Here is a 22,839-nt window from a genome sequence, read left to right as displayed (position 1 = left end):
CTGTCCATTCCGTTCAGCTGCTCTTCCAGGTTCTTTGCTGTCTCTGAAAGAATGACAATGTCATCGGCGAACCTCAAAGTTTTTATTTCTTCTCCATGGATTTTCATACCTACTCCGAACTTTTCTTTTGTTTCCTTTACTGCTTGCTCAATATACAGATTGAATAGCATCGGGGAGAGGCTACAATCCTGTCTCACTCCCTTCCCAACCACTGCTATCCTTTCATGTCCCTCGACTCTTATAACTGCCATCTGCTTTCTGTACAAATTGTAAATAGCTTTTCGCTCCCTGTATTTTACCCCTGCCACCTTCAGAATTTGAAAGAGAGTATTCCAGTCAAATTGTCAAAAGCTTTCTCTAAGTCTACAAATGCTAGAAACGCAGGTTTGCCTTTCCTTAATCTTTCTTCTAAGATAAGTCGTAGGGTCAGTATTGCTTCACGTGTTCCAACATTTCTATGGAATCCAAACTGATCTTCCCCGAGGTCAGCTTCTACCAGTTTTTCCATTCGTCTGTAAAGAATTCGCGTTAGCATTTTGCAGCTGTGACTTATTAAACTGATAGTTCGGTAATTTTCACATCTGTCAACACCTGCTTTCTTTGGGATTGGAATTATTATATTCTTCTTGAAGTCTGAGGGAATTTCGCCTGTCTCATACATCTTGCTCACCAGATGGTAGAGTTTTGTCAGCACTGGCTCTCCCATAGCTGTCAGTAGTTCTAATGGAGTGTTGTCTACTCCCGGGGCCTTGTTTCGACTTAGGTCTTTCAGTGCTGTGTCAAACTCTTCCCGCAGTATCATATCTCCCATTTCATCTTCATCTACATCCTCTTCCATTTCCATAATATTGTCCTCAAGAACATCGGACCTGTATAGACCCTCTATATACTCCTTCCAACTTTCTGCTTTCCATTCTGTGCTTAGAACTGGGTTTCCATCTGATTTCTTGATGTTCATGTAAGTGGTTCTCTCATCTCCAAAGGTCTCTTTAATTTTCCTGTAGGCAGTATCTATCTTACCCCTCGTGTGATAAGCCTCTACATCCTTACATTTGTCCTCTAGGATTTCCAATTTATCAGTTCCATTCTTTATTGCATTGTGGAATACACGATTAGTGCAATTCACTTTATAATATTTTTGTTTGACAAGTGAATGAAAAACTGATTTTTTTGTACCAAAATATACCCCTTTATTATCAGCACTGTGTGTGAAGAAACCTTATTTACACCCCACTTGCAGGTATCTAAACTTCACAGTAGTAAATCTGTCACTCCAGAAGAGGTTTCGTCAGCATTTTCAATGAAACGCAGAAGTTCGTTTTATACTCCTTTCAGTTGGTCAAATAGTGAAAGCGAACAGGAAAACTCTTTCTTTGCTCTTATTTGATGCGTCTGTTGCCAGCAAAAAAAAATTGACGTTTTTCTGAGCCTCTTAATCTCTAAAATGTCATTCACACTTTAAGGACCAACACATTCTTCACCGACATTTTCGCTTTTGTTCATTCACGAGAAGTCTTTGAAACAGTTGCAGAATCTTCGAAAAATGTTTGAAACGAGCTTATTTCCGCTGTCGAAACTGGAGTGACTGTGGATGTGTTTTACTTCACGGTACACTAGGGCCAGTCCACTTGAAGCGACGTTATGAAGTTCCGTTATATTCTTTTTACTTACGAAATAATTCTGCAGTTTCTTTGATTCAACATTACCTTTTTCTTTTAATGCATGTCCCTTTCATTCTGCCTGTTGGCTGAAAGCGTTATGTCTGCCGTAAAATGCTAAAATCCTTTCTGCATAAAACAAAAAACGCCCGATATTCGTTCGATCCCGTTTAAACGCAAGAAAACGTATTTTTCTAAATCTTCAGATACACTTGAGAGTGCTTAAATATTAGATTTTTTTTCTTTGGTGGAGTCTTGTGAGAATCTTCAGTTCCACATTCACTTATTCTAAAACTAATACAAACAGCCATATGTACGTAAATTGTTTATATAATACTGATGATGAAAATTCAAGAATGTGTATTTACCAGTTGGTCTCGCAGGAAAATCAGTGATTCGGAAATGCGTCTCGCTCTGTGTACAGTTAAATAGAAGCTTGTACACTGTTCCTATTCCATGTAACTGATCACCTTCTACCGTAGAAATGACACACGGACATAACAACGTTTTCCGAAAATTGAATTATAGGGACGTTTTTGTATGTGTGGTACTTATGAGTAGTAAGGAATATGATTAAATAACATTTTTTGTAATATAATAATTGTTAGATCACTATGAACGACGACAGTTGAAAACAATACGTTGTAGTCAGGAAGCCTACCAAATTGTACCGATAAGTCTCAAGAAGAATAAAGGCAAAATTCCTGCTCTGAGCCGCTATGTATTTATTCTCAAGAAGTGACTGGTTATAGGTGTTACCAACTCATACCTGTGACCACCATGAGCACTTACCATTCATATAACCAAGCAAACAACCACATTACGGTTTCTTAGTGCGTAAAGTTGTTCTGAAATTTGGGAAAGTATTTACATGAACATGAACTTCAAAAAACTGATTATAAGGGGCTCAAGAGAAAGAAAACACGGAGTACCAAAATTAGGCAAAAAATGGATAAATCTGGAAGAAACGCAGTATCTGGCAATCCTAAATGCCCCTAACAGGAAAACGTGGTGCCGAAGCTATAAAACCTAGACTATGAAGCAATGGTAGAAAGTCATTTTGTCGGACGGCTCTTGTTTCGCACTGTTTCCAACTTCTGGCAGAGTTTACGTCCAAAAAGTGAAACATGTCGGGGGTTTAGTGATGATTTGGGCACCCACGTCGTGGTATTCCATGGGCCCGATGTTTACTCTGCGAGGTCACATTACTGCCAAGGATTATGCGACCATTTTGTCTGGTCAGCTCTAATCCGTGGTACAATGTTTGTCCCCCAGTGGCGATGCTGCGTTCCAAGACGACAGGCCCGTCTTTAGACAGCTTCCATCGTCCAGGGCTGGTTTTGTGAGCACGAGGATGGATTGTCGCATCTCCACTGAGTACCACAGTCACCAGATTTCAACATTATGGAGCATTTGGCTCTGAGCACTATGGGACTCAACTGCTGTGGTCATAAGTCATGGAGCATTTGTGGTGTACTTTGGAGAGAAGTGTGCGTGAACGCCACCCACCACCATCATTGTTACCTGAACTTCCCACTATTTGCAGCAAGGCTGGAATAAGATTCCCTTGTAAACTATGTAGGAGACGACTGGAAGCTGTTTTGAATACCAACGGGTTTGTTGCTTCTTATACACTACTGGCCATTAAAATTGCTACACCAAGAAGAAATGCAGATGATAAACGGGTATTCATTGGACAAATATATTATACTAGAACTGACATGTGATTATATTTCACGCAATTTGGGTGCATGGATCCTGATAAATCAGTACCCAGAACAACCACCTCTGGCCGTAATAACGGCCTTGATCCGCCTGGGCATTGAGTCAAACAGAGCTTGGATGGCGTATACGGGTGCAGCTTCAACACGATACCACAGTTCATCAACAGTAGTGACTCGCGTATTGTGACGAACCAGATGCTCGGCCACCATTGACCAGACTTTTTCAGTTGGTGAGAGATCTGGCGAATGTGCTGGCCAAGGTAGCAGTCGAACATTTTCTGTATCCGGAAAGGCCCGTACAGGACCTGCAATATGCGGTCGTGCATTATCCTGCTGAAATGTAGGGTTTCGCAGCGATCGAATGAAGGGTAGAGTCACGGGTCGTAACACATCTGAAATGTAACGTCCACTGTTCAAAGTGCCGTCAATGCGAACAAGAGGGGACCGAGACGTTTAACCAATGGCACACCATACCATCACGCCGGGTGATACGCCAGTTTGGCGATGACGAATACACGCTTCCAATGTGCGTTCATCGCGATGTCGCCAAACACGGATGCGACCACCATGATGCTGTAAACAGAACCTGGATTCATCCGAAAAAATGACGTTTTGCCATTCGTGCACCCAGGTTCGTCGTTGAGTGCACCATCGCAGCCGCTCCTGTCTGTGATGCAGCGTCATGGATAACCGCAGCCATGGTCTCCGAGCTGATAGCCCATGCTGCTGCAAACGTCGTCGAACTGTTCGTGCAGATGGTTATTGTCTTGCAAATGTCCCCATGTGTTGACTCAGGGATCGAGACGTGGCTGCACGATCCGTTACAGCCATGCGGATAAGATGCCTGTCATCTCGACTGCTAGTGATACGAGGCCGTTGGGATCCAGCACGGCATTCCGTATTACCCTCCTGTACCCACCGATTCCATATTCTGCTAACAGTCATTGGATCTCGACCAACGCGAGCAGCAATGTCGCGATACGATAAACCGCAATCGCGATACGCTACAATCCGACCTTTATCAAAGTCGGAAACGTGATGGTACGCATTTCTCCTCTTTACACGAGGCATCACAACAACGTTTCACCAGGCAACGCCGGTCAACTGCTGTTTGTGTATGAGAAATCGGTTGGAAACTTTCCTTATGTCGGCACGTTGTGGGTGTCGCCACCGGCGACAGCCTTGTGTGAATGATCTGAAAAGCTAATCATTTGCATATCACACCAGCTTCTTCCTGTCGGTTAAATTTCGCGTCTGTAGCTCGTCATCTTCGTGGTGTAGCAATTTTAATGGCCAGTAGTGTATTTTCATATTTTTCCAGTCAAGAAATTCTCTCTGTATAGAAGCAGTTGTGTGGTGACAACGGTCTTGCCCCTCTATTGAGTCCGTTTAACGTAACTATAATCACTTTGCGAGCACTTTAGGTCAATAAAAATGACTGACACCGGCGCAATTGCTTTGTAGATAATTAGTTGTTGTTTGTTGGAGTAATAATCTCGATTACGGTGTATGAAATGTCTGTGGAAACGCATCGGCACACTAGCTATGTAATACAGGGAGAATTACTCGATTTTGTAATTATCAGATTTTGTTTCAATGCATCATATGCGAGGCACTGGGGACAGCGTTCGGCCAGCAGCCTGACAGCGCGTCTCCAGGTGTGTAACCTCAAGTGTTTACAAAACAGAGCAGTGGCTTACTGGGCGTGCTCTCGCCGACGTTCCACTACTTTACGCCCTCGAATAATTGGAGTGGGGCAGGCCAGGAGTCCCTTAGGAATTAAAAATTCCGGAAAATTGTTGTTGCCCGCAGCTGTGGATCTTCCCAGGTGACTTGAGCGGAGTTTACTCGTGAAATTTGGTAGAAAGGGAAGAATTGAGGAAAATAGTTCGATTCCGAGGCCGTACCTTGATCGGCACTGGGAAACTGGGTATTTTGAGCGTTTCTATGGACGTGACTAACTCGGTAAAGTTTTGGTGGGGACGAGGCGAAGAGCAATCTCTGTCGAGGTCTTCCGTCTTGGGCTTTCGTTCTGAGAGGACGAGAGCCGTATCAGCTCTTTGCCCATTCGAAGGTTGTCGCAATTTGAGAAGTTTACCGATAGCAGTCTGTTGTCCATGTACTGCAGGGGTGTAATTTCCGAGGCGCCACACCCGGATTCCACGGCCGCGACGTCGCCCGCCGGAGACCGCAGCCACGGAAGCAGTAGTATGGTGAAAACGTTCCAGCTTCGGCTTGCGTTAGGAGTAGCTTAAATAGCTTGATCACGTCCAATTGCTGTTTCCACTGAGGTTTCACGATACTTTGGGGTGTAGTTATTCTTCTTGTTTTTCGTTTTGTGTCGATGTCAGTTGGACAGCCAAATCATAAGAGATCGCGTTTTGTACCGATTTTGACACAGTTCATTGCCAGTCCCGGCTAGGAGGCTAATTTGTAAATGGCTCATTTGTGTTTTTATTCAGCATTCGTCTGAAGTTGATAATAAATTTATTGATTCAGTAGAGCTTTTACTTTCAGTTATTTGATCCTGAATTCACACTTTGCTTTATTTTATTTCTGTGTAATTGTCTGATATCATTGAACCCCCTAAGTGCTCGTTATGGTTCATGTTTGGAATTAAAAATGTGTGATTTATCGTCTTCACTACGACCACAGATTAATTAGGGGTGACAGCGCGACATTTAAATCTAGCGTTATCCACTCTTGCGTACATTTCCACTCCCGATTTCTCTGTAAGTTGTTTGACAGGGGCGAACACACGCAAAATCCAGACAAGCAACAGTTAGGGTGTTACAGAGTTACCAAAGAGAAACAAATTTATCTCCCATAATATATGAGACAGTTCTCTGTCAACATTTTGTTTCGTCTAATGTAGACCTATTTCTTTGAAGTAATGTACTTGTGAATGTTTCTTCTACATTCAAACCCCAAGTAATTGCTGAAAACAAATTAAATAATTCCTTTAGACTGTATGACTATTCCCTACCGCCTAAACAGAGGTTTACCCAATACATGTGTCCAAACCTAAAAGTAATCCTAAATACTGCTTCTGTATGAACAAATTATATGTGCTTAAGGGAAAAGAACAACGAAACAGCATGCACATTTTGTCTCGGGAAACATATGGAAATGATACACCAATTTTGATGTGTACTCACTGAAGCAGTCCAATACCAAAAACCACAGTGACAACATTATCCAGATCTTTGTCACGTGTTTTAGTTACTTCACTGACAAATCGCTATTTGCACTTCGATGAAGAAAAAGAGAAGAACATAGAAAACAGTAATTTCTGTTTCGGGAAATATGATTCTGTAACTTATGTACTAATGAAATACACTCCCTGACAAAAAAAGTGAAGCACCCCGAAGACATGGTGGGTGTCACAACATCGGCGAGCATATCAATTCTCAGTGTGGCAGAGAGATCACTCACCGAGAGCATTAGTGTTGTTCCTGCTTATTACTGTTACCAGCCATAGTATGGTATAAAAGGGAACCAAATAGCGTCAGATGTGGCGTAATCACTGTGAAGGACGCAGAGATGCCGCGTACTCGCCTGAGACAGCGTTATCGGCACCTGACAGCGCTTGAAAAGGGCCTATATTCGGTCGGCTGGTCGGACCACGCAGTATCCATATTTATGGAGCATTCGGATATGACAGTGGCCCGATGTTGGACTGCGTGGGGACTTGAGGGCAAGCAAACTCGTGGTCAGTGTTACAGTTTACAACGTCTGATCACCACAAGCGTTGTTCGCCTTGTTGTGCACCAAGTATATCATAACCATTTCACATCTGCGCCTGATATCCTAGTATGAGTAATGAACTTGCATGGATGCAACATTTTTTGTCATCCCACCATTGGTCGGAATGTAGCAGCAGCCGGACTAGGCTATTGCCGTTCGGTGTGCAGGCTATAGTTAACAGCTCAACACAAATGGCTGCGTGTGGAATTGTGCCGTGACCTGGAAGCATGGACTGCTGATCAATGACCCCACATTGTGTTCATCAATGAATCGCGTTTCTCTCTGTCCTATCCCATATGACCATTGTCCGCGGGTATGGCGGCGAACTGTGAAGAGGCGCCATTGTTCCAAAGTTTTGGAGAGGCGGTGTTACTCCTGGCAGCATGGAGTGCGGAACCATTGGGTATGGCTAGTAGTGACTGAGAAAACTCGGAAGGCACAACGGTACACCGTGTAGGTCCTGCGTCCTCATGTATTAGCTCTCACGCTTCAGCATCATTGTGTCATTATTCGACAAGACAATTCTCGTCGATACATGGCACCTATTTCTATGAACTTTCTGCACGATGCAGAGCTACTCCAGTGGCCAGCAAGATCTCCAGATCCGTCCATGACACAACATGTGTGTTATCGACTTGGATGTCAACTCTTTCCCAATGCCATTTCCCGGGATATCAAGGACGAATTACAACAATTGCGGGTCAGCTTGGCTCAGGAGAGGGTACAACGTGTTTATGGCACCCTTCCTAACCGAGTCAGTGCACGAATCCAGGTCACAGGGGTCGCAGCATGCTACTGATAACTGGGCTCACACTGCCACGATCTTTGTAAATTTGGCTCGATTTTGTAACCACTGCAGTAACATCACATACCCTCTCCTTTGCGAAGTTTCATACCGTTGCCTCCTGCCCTACTGTGTGTTTCGCTTTTTTTGTCAGGCACTGTATATTTTTTCATGCAAACGATCGCCTTCTTGACTAAAAATACCTCATTTACCCCTATTGTGAATCTTGCTGTTACAGTTGTCTATTACAATATATTGTTTCTTCAACACCTTGCGCTTTACTAATCCTAAGATCATTCTTAGTAGAACCGACTGATGCGCACACAGGGTGTCCCTCCTAAACTTTTCACCGCCAGTATCTCCGGAACCACAAGAGATATCGACAAACCGTTTCACGGTATGAATGTATCGCAGGTGCTCACGACAGTAAATACTACGAGACATTGTAAGCCGCGGGTAAATATTGATGTCAATAGAAACTTGTAAGGTGTCAGACAAATAACGCATCTTACTAACAAATGTGAGGCAATGGATACCCTGCCAGAATGGTAAAATACTTTGGTAAGGTGGTCGGCTAAATGTAATTAGTAGAACAGAAAAATATCCTCTTAAAAATATTTCGAATTAAATTTTTGTGTCGTATCAACCATTGGTAATAATCCGTGGCTACTGACAAGTAAATAGAGAGACAGAGACGTGCAATCCACCGAGAGGCGTACGCAGCATCCCCATAGTATAGTTGTAACACCATTGTTGGCTTAAAGTTTTTCTTACAAGCGCACATGTGGCTGACGAAACGTTGATAAGTTGGTTCCGTCCCAACTGGTAAGTGACGGTCGTACAGTCTTTTTATTGTGTCAAGGGAACTAGAAACGCTAGAGAAAGAGTGAATGTAATAAATTTATGAGGCGAGTAAGGTCGTTTGATTACTCGAATTAGGGCGCAAATTTGTAAATAGTTTGGACAAGAAGAGAATAGAAGCTTTTGAAATGTGGTGCTACAGAAAAATGTTGAAGATAAGGTGGGTAGATCACGTAACTAATGAGGAGGCATTGAATAGGATTGGGGAGAAGAGACGTTTGTGGCACAACTTGACTAGAAGAAGGGATCGGTTGGTAGAACATGTCCTGAGGCATCAAGGGATCACCAATTTAGTATTGGAGGGCAGCGTGGAGAGCAAAAATCGTAGAGGGAGACCAAGAGATGAATACACTAAGCAGATTCAGAAGGATGTAGGTTGCAGTAGGTACTGGGAGATGAAGGAGCTTGCACAGGATAGATTAGCATGGAGAGCTGCATCAAACCAGTCTCAGGACTGAAGGCCACAACAACAACAGTCTTAGTTAGAATAATATGTTTTGAAAAACCTACATATAAGCAACATTTTTGTAAAGTTAATTTATTGTCGATGAGCGTAATATTTTAACGTTTTATTCATGCATGATTATCAACGCAATATTTCTTAACAACCACTTTGTCTACTGGTATAATATTTTTTTTAGAATAATAAATGTAACATTGTTTGTGGCTATAATATTTTTGAATTTTGTATGGTTTATTACTAGAGGACTTTTAAAAATTTTATATCAGTAGGATTTACTAAAAGAATATTTTTATGCTAGTACTATTTGTGATAATTGAATATAGACATTGCATTGTTTGTATTATATGTAAAGCCATTTAAAATTTTAGGAAAGTTTATAGATCAGAAAGAAAATCACAATGTAAAGTCATTAGCTAAAAGGTTCAGATTAATATTAGAAGATTGATGTGAAAAGTTCCTCATTTTCGGTACAAAGTGTAAAATCCGCACAATACATTTAAATAAATTATAGTCTTCACTTAAGGGAGCCGGCCGGAGTGGCCGAGCTGTTCTAGGAGCTTCAGTCTGGTACCGCGCGACCGCTATGGTCGCAGGTTCGAATCCTGCCTCGGGCATGGATGTGTGTGATTGTCCTTAGTTCTTGCCGGCCGAAGTGGCCGTGCGGTTAAAGGCGCTGCAGTCTGGAACCGCAAGACCGCTACGGTCGCAGGTTCGAATCCTGCCTCGGGCATAGATGTTTGTGATGTCCTTAGGTTAGTTAGGTTTAACTAGTTCTAAGTTCTAGGGGACTAATGACCTCAGCAGTTGAGTCCCATAGTGCTCAGAGCCATTTTTTTTGTCCTTAGTTCAGTTAGGTTTAAGTAGTTCTCTAAGTTCTAGAGGACTGATGACCTCAGCTGTTAAGTCCCATAGTACTCAGAGCCATTTGAACCGTTTTTTTTTTCACTTAAGGGAGACAAATAATTAACAAAGTTAACCATGTTAAAAATTAAAGTATACAAACCAGTAGAAATAAATAGAATAAGGACTACCTCAAGTGGCTGACCAATATTCAATGCTTGAAAAAAAGTGTAATTTTTGACTGAGTTAGACAACGCCTCAACCATGAGAGTAAAATGTAAACCTGAATAATCAAAATCTAACATTTTCATTTTTGCCAACATACATTTATGCCTGACCCCATACACTTATTTCTGTTAGCAGTAATGTTTCGTATACAGGGAGTGTAGTGGAACCAACATGAGATCATTGTCTGATTACATTTTCCGTACTGCTGTACTCTTCTGAACTCTGTTCATCACAAATTTCTAAAACACTCATAGAGCATCCTTGCGCAACTGTGGTAGGAAGACAGAGCAGAACCATTTTTTTTAAATGAAAAACCCATTATATTCCATACGCAGTCATTAACTTGAGAACTCTCAATAATAATGGCGTTTGTTGCATGGTAATACGCCAATTACATCCCCCAAAATTGGAACACGAAACTGACACGTGAAACGAACGAAACACACCACTACTGAACTTCCCGCTATGTAAGTGTGACCCGCACGTTGCTCGTAATCGCGATATGATTGACGTATTATTCTTACTTTCACTGTTATCACGAGGGCAGAAAGTAATAATAGGGATTCCTGCCACAATGCATGCATACTACGGAACACTGCCAGTCGGTGTACGCCGCCCCATTACACTGCCAAAGTCAACCCTTCGCCTCTGCTGTCGTGTGCAGGAACGGCCCACAATCGGCGTTGTGTGTGGGAATGGCTCACTACGAAGCGGGCTGTTCTGTGTACAAGTACATATAGAAGCATGGCACCGTATACTGTATATTGTAATTGGTGTCCATCCGTTCTAGGCATTCAACACGGTATTCACAGGTGAGGAAATGGTTGACATGATATTACTGTACGGAGAATGTCACCAAAATGGCTGACGTGCAGCGCAGGTGTATGCCCAGCGGTACACTAACAGACGTCATCCGACCTGTGCTACCTTCATGAACATTGTTGGAATGCTTCACGAGACAGGGTGGTTGTCTCCACGAACGTGGATCCGGGGTGAAGGCATAACACTTGAAGGACCAGAGATAGCTGTTCTGGCGGCCGCTGCAGTAAACCCCCATGCAAGTATTCGTTAAATGGAGAGACTGGTGGGAATCCCTCAAACCAGCGTGATGCGTATCCTGCAAAGGCGTAGGTCCACCCATATCACGTGGCGCTACATCAAGGTCGCCATGGCAACGACGTTCACATTCGCCTGGAATACTGTCATTGAGTTCCGCGGCAAGGGCATAACTTCCTGCGTAGGGTACAGTTTACCAATGAGGCGACGTTTACGAACCGTGAGAAAGTCATCTTCCACAATGTGCACTACTGGTCACCAGACAACCCCCACTGGATTCGCCAGGCTGAACTTCAAGGTCACCGAGCGAGGTGGCGCAGTGGTTAGCACATTGGACTCGCATTCGGGAGGACGACGGTTCAATCCCGCGTCCGGCCATCCCGATTTAGGTTTTCCGTTCAAATGGTTCAAATGGCTCTGAGCACTATGGGACTTAACATCTATGGTCATCAGTCCCCAAGAACTTAGAACTACTTAAACCTAACTAACCTAAGGACATCACACACATCCATGCCCGAGGCAGGATTCGAACCTGCGACAGTAGCGGTCACGCGGTTCCAGACTGAAGCGCCTAAAACCGCACGGCCACACCGGCCGGCAGGTTTTCCGTAATTTCCCTAAATCGCTCCAGGCAAATGCCGTGATGGTTCCTTTGAAAGGGCACGGCCGACTTCCTTCCCCGTCCTTCCCTAACCCCATGAGACCGATGACCTCGCAGTTTGGTCTCTTCCCCCAAACAACCCCAACTTCAGAGTCAGTGGAGTGTCAGTGTGTGGTGTGGTACTGTAAGACGCCACATCACTGGCCTGTATTTCATTGGTGGCACTCTTAATGGTCGACAGTACGAGCGGTTCCTGAGATTTACCTTATCTGGACTGACGGAAGACCTACACCTTCATTTGTGTCAAATGATGTGGTATCAACGTGATGGAGGCCCTGCGCATAATACTATGGTGGCACGATAGGCACTAAACCAACATTCCTGACATCGGTAGATTGGACGGGGCAGCCCCATTCAGGGATTTAGAGCACGGTTGCCGGACCTCACCCCAATGGAGTCTTTTAGCTGGCGACAGGTGAAAGTTGGATTACCGCTACACTCGCTGCAATTACACCACGAACACTGACAGCCGCGAGTGGATCCGTGATGGAGCGCGTACAGCGGTGTCGCCAAGTAGATGGCGATCTCTTCGAGCATACGTTGTAGCGTTTCGGCTGTGAAACATGAGATTGTACACCGGCATAGATCTTGTGTATTACAAAGAAGACGTATACTAGTTTTGCTGGTTGTGTGAAACATGAGATTGTACACCGGCATACATTTTGTGTATTACAAAGAAGACGCATATTAGTTTTGTTGGTACTACTGTACGTTTATGTATGCGTTGCAGCATCTGCAACGTTTCAATTGTGTCGTAGTCATTAAAGATACTGAGTGGCATGTCCTGTACATGGCTTGTACCATCGTGTAATTGATGTACAATTACGAACAAATAGAATATAGCCCTCTGTGCGACCTTTTGACATACATTAATTTTATTTACTCTGGCCGGTGGTTATCGGTATTTCGTTACCGTTATGCCCATTGTAGTACTGTCGAAATGTTCAATAAAGCACGTAAAAGTAAACCGCGTCCTTGTTTTCATGATGGGTGATAGGAGATATGTATGTTTCCCAGACCACGTACTAAAAGTGTGCATAGCAATATGTAAGTACAGCATTTGTCGCATCTTAGCCCGTCAATCGCTAGCAACATGCGAGTCGTGCTTGCATCGCGGGAAGCGCAGTAGTGGCGCGTTTCGTTCATTTCACGCATCAGCTTCGCGTTCTAGTTTTCCGGGATGTAACTGATGTACGAGGTTTGTCCAGAAAGTAAGTTCCGATTGGTCGCGAAATGGAAACCACTGGGAAAATCCGGTAAAGCTTTGCACAAATGTGTTGGGCAGTGTCTCTAGTATGCCCGTCCATCGTGTCGCGTCGCTCTGTTCAGTTTTAACAGTGAGCACGTAAAGATGCGTAGGGAATAGCGTCTCCCGCCAAGTACAAGGGCCTGGTTAGAGATTTCGCCAGTGTCATGCAGCCCACATAACACAAGTGTCGAGCAGTTCCTTCTTCATGCCACTTCTCGGCCGCACACTGCAGGGGCAATGACGACGCTCCTGCAGCGTTTCTGATGAGAAGTGTTTGATCACCCACAACACAGTCCGTAATTGGCTCCCCCTGAGTCTCATCTCTACTCACAAGAACCGCTGGCTACGAAGACAAAATTTTTCCACAGACAACGAGCTGCAGACCAGTGCAGATAACTGGCCGAAAGCACAAGCGGCTGCTTTCTATGACGAGGATATTGGAAAGTTGATACAACACTACGACAACACTCGAAGTTGGAGCTGCCGCTATGTAGAGAAGTAGGTGGAAGGTGTACCTAAATGTTGCAAATAAAACGTTTCTGCTTTTCACTGTGGTTTCCATTTCGCGACCGATCGGATCTTACTTTCTGGACAACCCTCGTATTACGATGCAACCAACGCCTTATTATTTTGATTTCTCATTTTATTGATTGCGTATGGAATAATATGGGTTGTCCAATTTAAAAAAAAAACGTAAGTTTACGTTGTGACCCATATTTGCATACGGTTTAGAATGTCTGCTAGTATTTACTTTCGTGAGCCGCTGCCGTGCATTCATACCCGTGAAAGCCGTTTGTCAACATCTATTGTGGTTCCAGAGATATTGGCGATGAAATGTTTGTGGCACTCCTTGTATATCGTTAGTAATACGAGATAATGTGAATGTTACGTAAAATCAGATTTCTGTACATCTTGAGTATAGTAATGTTATCTATTTAAATAAGTATTGTAAACTGATTTTCACCTTGATACTGTGTGGCTACAACGGCTTCAGAAATTATCATACGTATCTTTGTGTATTGTATGTTTACATGTTTTGTGTAAAGTTTGTTTTTACCTTTTAAATGAAAACATGGTTTAGGTATTTTTGAGTTACTCCATATCCATGAGGATCATGTCCCTTCGATCTGTGGAAGGTACAGGGTATTCACCTTTCGTTTGTACACTTCAGAGTTCATCCAACCCCATAAACTAAAAACTAATGTCGTAAGTTCTGGCGATCTTGGTGGCTTGTTAACTGTACTACCGCGAGCAATCGAGAGATTAGGGTGTGGCTGAGATGTTCCCTCACTCATCTTGTAAAATGTGGAGGGGCTGGGTCAGGCTGGATGTACGTTGCAGTGGGCGTGGCCAAAGGGTGTTCAACAAACGAATTTTCAAAAAAAATTCAAATACTTCTATCCCTTCACTCGCTCTTCTAAGGCGACAGAACCTGTCAATATGGTACCAATCGTGCCGCACCAAACATCGATCGAAGAACGAACTTGGAAATTTGTTTCTTCTGTAGCGTGTGGATTTTCCTGCGACCATCGATGATTATTACGTGTGTTGTTGATTCTATTCCGCGTAGACATTGCTTCATCAGTGAATGCTGTTAATGGATGGAAATGATGATTTTCCATTAACCAGTGATACAATTCAAGTCGTATGGTACTGTTGCCACTGTGGATATAGTGGACATGCTGTAAGTGAAATGGGTACAAGTTTTCCACGTGCAGGACTACGCTGCACCGTTTCAACTATTGTTACTGTTCCTGCACCGGTTACTGAACTACACGTTCAGAAGAAAAATGTGACTTTGTAAGAATACCTGTTTCACGCAATGTGCTGAAAACTTTGGTACACACTCCACGATTAGGAATTCGACGTGTCGGAAGGCGTCGCGGTATTCTTCGGCAGCAGCAGGAACACTACCATCGCAGTAACCGTAAATACTTGTATATTTTTCAAAAGTGTAGATGCCTGGAATTTTAGCCAGATCATATATAAACTCAGATAACCGATGCTTCTCTCTGATACACTCTCAACCCGTTGCACTACTTCACTCATGACACACTATGGACAATTGCACGTTCATCGGGCTAGTTAATGGCAGAAAGACATTCTGAGCAAGGAGCTTGAAAGCACCGAAGTAGGTTGGGTTAGAATATAACGTCAGAGAGGTTGGGTGGGTAACACACAAGCGTGGGCGCCACATATAACTAATATACACTAAATGTTTTCTATTTCGGAAACCGTTCAGAATGGGATTATGTCCTCATGACGTTTCTTGCGTCAAAAAGGAGTTCCTGTCACATCCCTGTACTGATCAATCCTCCTGGGACACACTATGTATCCACCATGTTTCGACTCGTTGAGTGCATGATTTCTCTTTGTTGCTATTGCTACGAGCATTAGTATGTGTGCACTATTGATTTACATTTCCTTCAGAGTTGGCATATATTCATATGGCTAAAATCCGCCGTTTAAAGTAAACCATGGAAGAGGTGGTCCATATTTTCCACGGAAACATGAAGGCTCTAAGAGAATGCTAAGCTTGACACAATTAAGTATCTTGGATAACTCGCTGGTAAGCGAAACTGGTGACATTGTATCATGTAAAACTTTTTCATCTCGTGTCCTGTGAATGGATAAGTAACTCTCGTGGTAGAATGGCCCTTTTTACAGTCAAACTGTATCTAAGTATTTCGTTATTACTCACACGTAATCCTGGAGTATTTTATAATTTTTTGTTCCTGTAGAGACTTATTTAATCTCAGAATAAGAAACATATCGAAATCCAGCAAATATTCATGCACGCACCTTCTGTTGCAGTGGAGCTGCCTTCCCGTTGTGCCAAGAGCGGAAAGCCGACAACCAAAGCCAGAGAAGCCGCCATACTCGTACATCGCACTCATAGCCATGGCTATCAGTTCTTCCCCGGGCCGGAAACTCACTTTGAGCGGCATTTACCGCTTCATCATGGAGCGATTTCCATACTACCGGGACAACCGACAAGGCTGGCAGAACTCCATCCGTCATAATTTAAGCCTAAACGACTGCTTCATCAAGGTTCCGCGCGACCGGGACATGGAGGCGGGTGCAAGCAGTGGCAAAGGTGCGTATTAGCATTGGTTTATGTTTGATATGTAGTGGGAGAAGTGCTTCACACACTGACGTAATGGCTTCTGAAAAATCATTTAGATTTATTCATGTTCTATAAAAGAGCAGTCAAGAGTATTACCTAATAGATCTTACCGGTGGAATGTACACTGATGACCGTTATAATTGCAACACTACCAAAACGAAATGCAACAAGCGTAAACTGATATGAAGTGTACTCAAAAATAAAAAAAATCTGAGTTTAGGCCCTGGACGGGCCGATCGGGCCCGACCGGCCGCCGTGTCATCCTGGGCCAGGCGTCATTGGATGCGGTATGGAGGGACATGTTGTCAGCACACCGCTCTCTCTGTCGTAGCTGGGTTTCTTGACCTTAGGACCGCTGCTAATCTGTCGAGTACCGCCTCAGTTGGCACCACAAGGACGAGTGCATCCCTTATCAGTCCTCCCACGAAGGAAAAATCCCTGGCAGTATTGGGACCGAAGACGGATCCTCCGCAAGGGCAGGCAGCCGCGTTGACCATTCACAAGGGGATCACACGGTAATTGGATTTTTGTAGTTCTTTATGTTTATGGTATGTGAAGTTCAACACTCAAATACACCTCCCCCAAAGCAGTTCGATGTAACTCCAAAAAATTATGTAAAAAGAAAGACTGTAAAGTTTTCCAGTCATGATTAACATGCTAATATAAGGTAAATTTTTATTCGCGAAGCAGTGTGGCTCTGTGGTATAGTGCTTGCTCGCTGAGAGGAGGAGCCAGGGTTCGAGTCCATGTGGAATCAAATTCTTGACCGAAGGTGCATGTTCAATGAGCATTTACCTCAAGCGTAAGACATAAACAAAATGTAATTTATAATTTTTCAAGTCATCGATCTTTTATAAAAGTTCTACAGTTAAGAATTTTTGTTTGCACTGAGAGCTGAAATTTTGTGTGCAGTAGGTAATTAGAAATAAGAAGACATGAATATTTCATAGAAATGAGTATTGGATGTGTTAATTAGCGTGTATTTGATGAAATTTACATTTTAATGGCGTAGGTATTCAAACCGAAAGAAAATAGAAAAAATGACCGCAAAGAGGGTCGATTTAGAAGTTACCAGTCTCCTGCGTCTTATGTATTCTACGCTTCACGGAAATGCTCGCTGAACATGCGCCTTTTGTTAAACAATTTGATACCGCCTGAAATCGAACTCTGGTGGCCGAGCGGTTCTAGGCGCTTAGTACGGAACCGCGCTGCTGCTACGGTCGCAGGTTCGAATCCTGCCTCGGGCATGGATGTGTGTGATGTCCTTAGGTTAGTTAGGTTTAAATAGTTCTAAGTCCAGAGGACTGATGACCTCAGATGTTAAGTCCCATAGTGCTTAGAGCCATTTGAATTATTTGAATCGAACTCTGACACTCCACGCAGCACTCTACCTCAAAGCCACATTGCTTATGGAAGAAATCCGTCTCATTTTACCATATTAAGCATGGTCGGAGAACTTCTGAGTCACTTTTCTCCAGAATTTTTGACAGTTGCGCCTAACTACTTTCCGAGACGTATATTTGAGTTGTGATTTTCACGAACCATAAATATAAAAAATTACACAAATCCTATTGCCGTGTGTCTCCTTGTCGGCTACAGAGGTGGACATGTAGTGTATTATGGATCTGCAAATAGTAGCATTTCAGCATAACACCTTAAAGCAGGTAGGAATATGGTTCAAATGGCTCTGAGCACTACGGGACTTGACTGCTGAGGTCATTTAGTCCCCTCGAACTTAGAACTAATTAAACCTAACTAACCTAAGGACATCACACACATCCATGCCCGAGGCAGGATTCGAACCTGCGACCGTAGCGGTCGCGCGGTTCCAGACTGTAGCGCCTAGAACCGCTCGGCCACTCCGGCCGTCAGATAGGAATAGCAGCATCTACATTCCGTACATAGCTAAAGATTACGCAGAACATTTCTCTATCGGAAATCATATTTTAATGTTGTTTGAATGTGACAGTATCATGTTGCGCCTCGAGTAAGAAGGGGAAACGTCCCAGTACATGTCTTAAGCCGACAATGGCTGGATCGCGTGTTACCGGGACTGCAGTTTTATCATTCTGCGATATTGTTTCTCGCCTTGGTAGGTGACCCGTAAATGTCACGCGAATATGGAACCGATGGTTTCAGGAGGGCCATAGTTAAGGACCCCAAGCGACTATCACTCGAGAGGACATATTGCTCACTCAGCCATGCGTTCAGCTTGTACAGGCACGTCACGTACCTTGCGTCAGGAAATGGTCTTGTCTGCAGCAAGACAAGCATACACAGGAAACAGTGAGACAATGTCCGGAGCACTACATTAACCATCGGTACAGCTGCCATCGCCGCAACAGCAGGCAAGCGCGCCAGCAGACAAGCGCCCAGCGACAACGCTAAAACATGACTATCACCATATCGTCTTTTCAGGCGTTTTTTCTGACGTGTTAAGGCCAGTGGCTCTACTCTTTCTTCGCAGTCTCCTTGGCATCTTTCAAGAAGATAGCACGAGACCTCATTCTGCCCGCACTGTCCTGACCTAGCTTAATATACAAGGTTTCGACTTTTGTCTTGGACAGCACCTTCTGTAGATGTCACACATGAAAAAATGTGGTCATGGGTTGTCGAGAGAGTTGTATGCCACCAGTCATAAGGCACAATGATTGATGTAATCTGTCATAGAGCGGAAACAGCATGGAGTGACGAACTCGTATCTGTCATCCAGCCGCCTTTCGACCGGATGCCTAGCTGGGTTAGAGAATTTGCTGTTGCTGGGAGGAGGGCCAGCTGTATGTACTAAACAGTTTTTGATGTTACTGAGCAACATTCATGCAATAATTTTTTATTGAATGCACCGCCATTTGACTGTTTTGTTGTTTATTTAATTACGACCCGGGTTTCGGCCTTTTATGCCATTTCCAAGTGATTGAGTTTGTGTCATTAACATATACTGCAGGACATCAAACTCAAAATTGGCCATAAATTAAGAACAGTATTGGCTTCCCAAATTTCGTGAAGAACCAATACTTTTCTTAATTTATGACCAATTTTGGGCTTGTGTTCTGCATTATGTGTTACTGACATTAAGCCAATCACTTGAAAATGGCATAAAAGGCTGAAACCTGGGTTGTAATGAAATAAACAAAAAAAAAGCAGTCGAATGGCGATGTCTTCATTTAAAAGTCTATGTACTAAATTTCGCGTAATGTGTATCGTACGATCACCTACAAATTTAATCGTTTATTCTTCTGCTATACTGTATATGTACAATAAGTAGTTGGAATTTTGATGGCCAGCAGTGTATTTTACCCGTACCCTGATCTGAAAAAATGAATCGCTAATGCCAGTGTTACTTCACAGAATATACACTAAATAATGCCCTAACAAAGTTATCGCCGACTTGTAACCCTTTTGGTCGATACACCGTACAACAAAGTTCCGGGCTGACTAAAACAGTGCTCGAGATAGATTACAAAGTCTAAATTCTGTAAATAGTGAGTATGAAACTAAATCGAACACGATCCGTTCGTAATCATCCTGTACTCTCCGTAATTATTTATGGAATAAAAAGATAACGTACATCAGTGTTAATGTCTACATTGATTAACACCGGTTTCTATCATTTTATGTTCTGTCTTGTATTACTATTACACTTCTTTGAGTGTATAAATTAATTTGAGCTGCTCGGAAACACTGAAGTTATAGATGGTCTACCGCAAGGGTGCGTTCGCACAATATAACTCCGTTACAGCTTTCGCTTTAAATTACATAGATCCTCCACACAGTCAAGGAACAGACCGTGGATGTACTCATGCTGTACAAATATTATGTGAAGTATATTTAATTACGTCTGTCACAATCTGTTAGAATTAAACAGACTCTTCATTATAATTCGAAGCCCCGCTATTGGAATTCTCCTTAGTTTAAAAAATGATCGATTGTGTCTGTATGAACATAGAAGACAAAATATTGTTATCGTCACTTTTTTAGTTTCATTCATTATTTCAACACGAATTACTTTGAAAAAAATGATAAAATTAAATTTCTCTCAAGCAACAGCCTCACTACCACAACACGTGGCTGAAATTCCGGAGTGTATGATATTCCACTAGATAATTTATATTAAATTATTCCAGATAATTTGCTGATACTATTCTGTGGCAGTTTTGTTGCAAATTAATTACCTAAGCGAGCCAGCAGATCAAATATCTCACTGTTGGGAAGATACAGTGATTTTCACTTACCATTTTGATTATTGCGTTCTTTTTAAAAAAGAATGTTATTTGGGACCTTTTTGTCGGCTGTTCCAAAACCTGTATAGCCAAATGAGACATTACAGACCAGGAAACAATCCAGGATTCCGTATGCTTCTCGCAGTAATTGGCTGCATACTCTAACAACAAATGTATCTTACGACGAAGCGGAATTGAAATCTGCCATTTGGGTCTAAACTTTCTGTATTTTCCCTATTGTATGAGGGACATTCGTAAAGTTATAATCATCATCTCAAGAAAATAAAGTTACGTACGTTTTCATTTGCTTATTTGTAGCTATATGTCTGTAATCCTGGTGCTCGCTGAAATGCCCCTGCCAGGGAACCGAAGTACGCCGCTATAGGAGATGGACTGCACCTCTGGCGGCGTCCTACTGTACTGTGAGGCATTGATTTCAATTTGTACCAGGACTGCACACATATATCTGCAAACAAACAAAAAATTAATCACTAAAAATTTTTTTTTCTGTGTAGTAATTGATACGTTATGACAACGCTTCGCACAATTTAACTGGCTTGAGCGTAAATACGAACAAACAGACAAGCACCGTCCGAACGGGTGTTGAAGGCCCAACGGTCCGACCGACCGCCGTGTCATTCTCTGCCCTAAAGCGTCACCGGATGTGGATGGGCATGTGGTGAGCAGATCGCTCTTCCCGCCGTATGTCAGTTTCCGTGACTGGAGCCACTACTTCTCAATCAAGTAGCTCCTCAGTTTGTCTCACAAGGGCTGAGTGCACCCCGCTTGCCAACAGCGCTTGGCAGACCGGATGGTCACCCATGCAAGTGCTAGCCAAGCTCGACAGCGCTTAACTTCGGTGATTTGGCGAAAACCGCTGTTACCACTGCGACAAGGCCGCTGGCAAGCGTAAATACGAGGGCTTGATAAAAAGTAATGCCTCCGACTTTTTATGTGAAAACTCTTAAGGCTTTTTAAATCAAACGAACGTTATTAACTTCCTACATCTTTGTTATTCAAGTCTACATTTTTGCAGCCTTCTGCCGCAAGAGGGTTCCGAATTATAGTATGGAACAAGGCGGTGTGTACCGTAACGGTATGTCTGTGCGTGAGACATAACGTGCTATAATCGAGTTCCTAATTCGAAAAGTTCGTCCACACCGAGAGCACCTTCTTCTTTAGCATTACAATGCCAGACCATCACACGACCTCTGCGACATCTGCAAAAATCCGACACCTTGTGTTTACTGTCATAGATCATCCTCCATATAGTGCCGACTTTGCTCCATCCGCTTTTCATGTTTCCAAGACTTGAAGAACACCTTCGAGGCACTTTGATAGTGACAAAGCGGTGCAAGTAGAGGTGATATTGTGGCTCCATCAACAAAGTGGAACATTCTGCTGTACGGGATCAACAAACTGGGCTCTCGTTGGGAGAAACGCGTTCGTCACCGAGTTACTTTTTTGAGAAATAAATATGTAGACATTAAGAATGTTAATAGTGTTTGTTTTATTTAAAAGGCTTGAAGGGTGAACATAAAAAATTCGGAGGCATTACTTTTCAGCGTGACCTCGTAATACTAAGCAGTACAACGATAGGTTACTGTTAGTAAAGTGTATAGACTGAGTTTCTAATTGCAAGAATTGCTTGTCTCTTTTTAATGTATACACTGACTCGTCCACAGTCCTGAAAGTTCCCCTTCGTGATGTTGCCTGCAGAAAATAAAAACTATTGAGTGAATGTAGCGCTAGGTTTATATCGTGTCCGTAATCGAGTAATTACAGGTGGAGCGCAAGCTCGGTCTGAACAAGTATTTGAAAAGACAATGGTAGTGCGCCTCCTATAAAAACCACCCCGACATCTGCGTAATTATATTTAAGGAAACTGCTGCAAAATCTAAATTAGGAATCCCTCCTAAATCAGTAGAAAATTAATAATGTAATCCACATAGTTAACCTTGCTAGAAACTATTCGATTATTTAGGCCACGGATGCCGGCCGCTGTAGCCGAGCGGTTCTAAGCGCTTCGGTCCGGAACCGCGCTGCTGCTGCTGCGGTCGCAGGTTCGAATCCTGCCTTGGGCATGGATGTGTGTGATGTTCTTAGGTTAGTTAGGTTTAAGTAGCTCTAAGTATAGGGGACTGGTGACCTCAGATGTTAAGTCCCGTAGTGCTCACAGCCATTTAAACCATTTTTAGGCCACGAAGATTAAAACTCCTAA

General features: G+C 43.1%; 1 protein-coding gene across 1 annotated transcript in view; it reads left to right on the top strand.

The window, feature by feature from the left end:
• The window catches only part of LOC126216970 (forkhead box protein L1-like), a 68,858-nt gene that overhangs the window by 32,902 nt on the left and 13,117 nt on the right, over positions 1–22,839 (top strand). Inside the window, exon 2 of the mRNA XM_049942109.1 lies at positions 16,086–16,368. Coding sequence (XP_049798066.1) covers positions 16,086–16,368 — 283 coding nt within the window. The remainder of the gene's footprint in view (positions 1–16,085; positions 16,369–22,839) is intronic.

The sequence above is a fragment of the Schistocerca nitens genome, chromosome 1, assembly GCF_023898315.1.
Source record: "Schistocerca nitens isolate TAMUIC-IGC-003100 chromosome 1, iqSchNite1.1, whole genome shotgun sequence".
Lineage (NCBI taxonomy): Eukaryota > Metazoa > Arthropoda > Insecta > Orthoptera > Acrididae > Schistocerca > Schistocerca nitens.
Note: the sequence above shows the minus strand (reverse complement) of the source record. Positions and strands in the feature narration are given on the sequence as shown.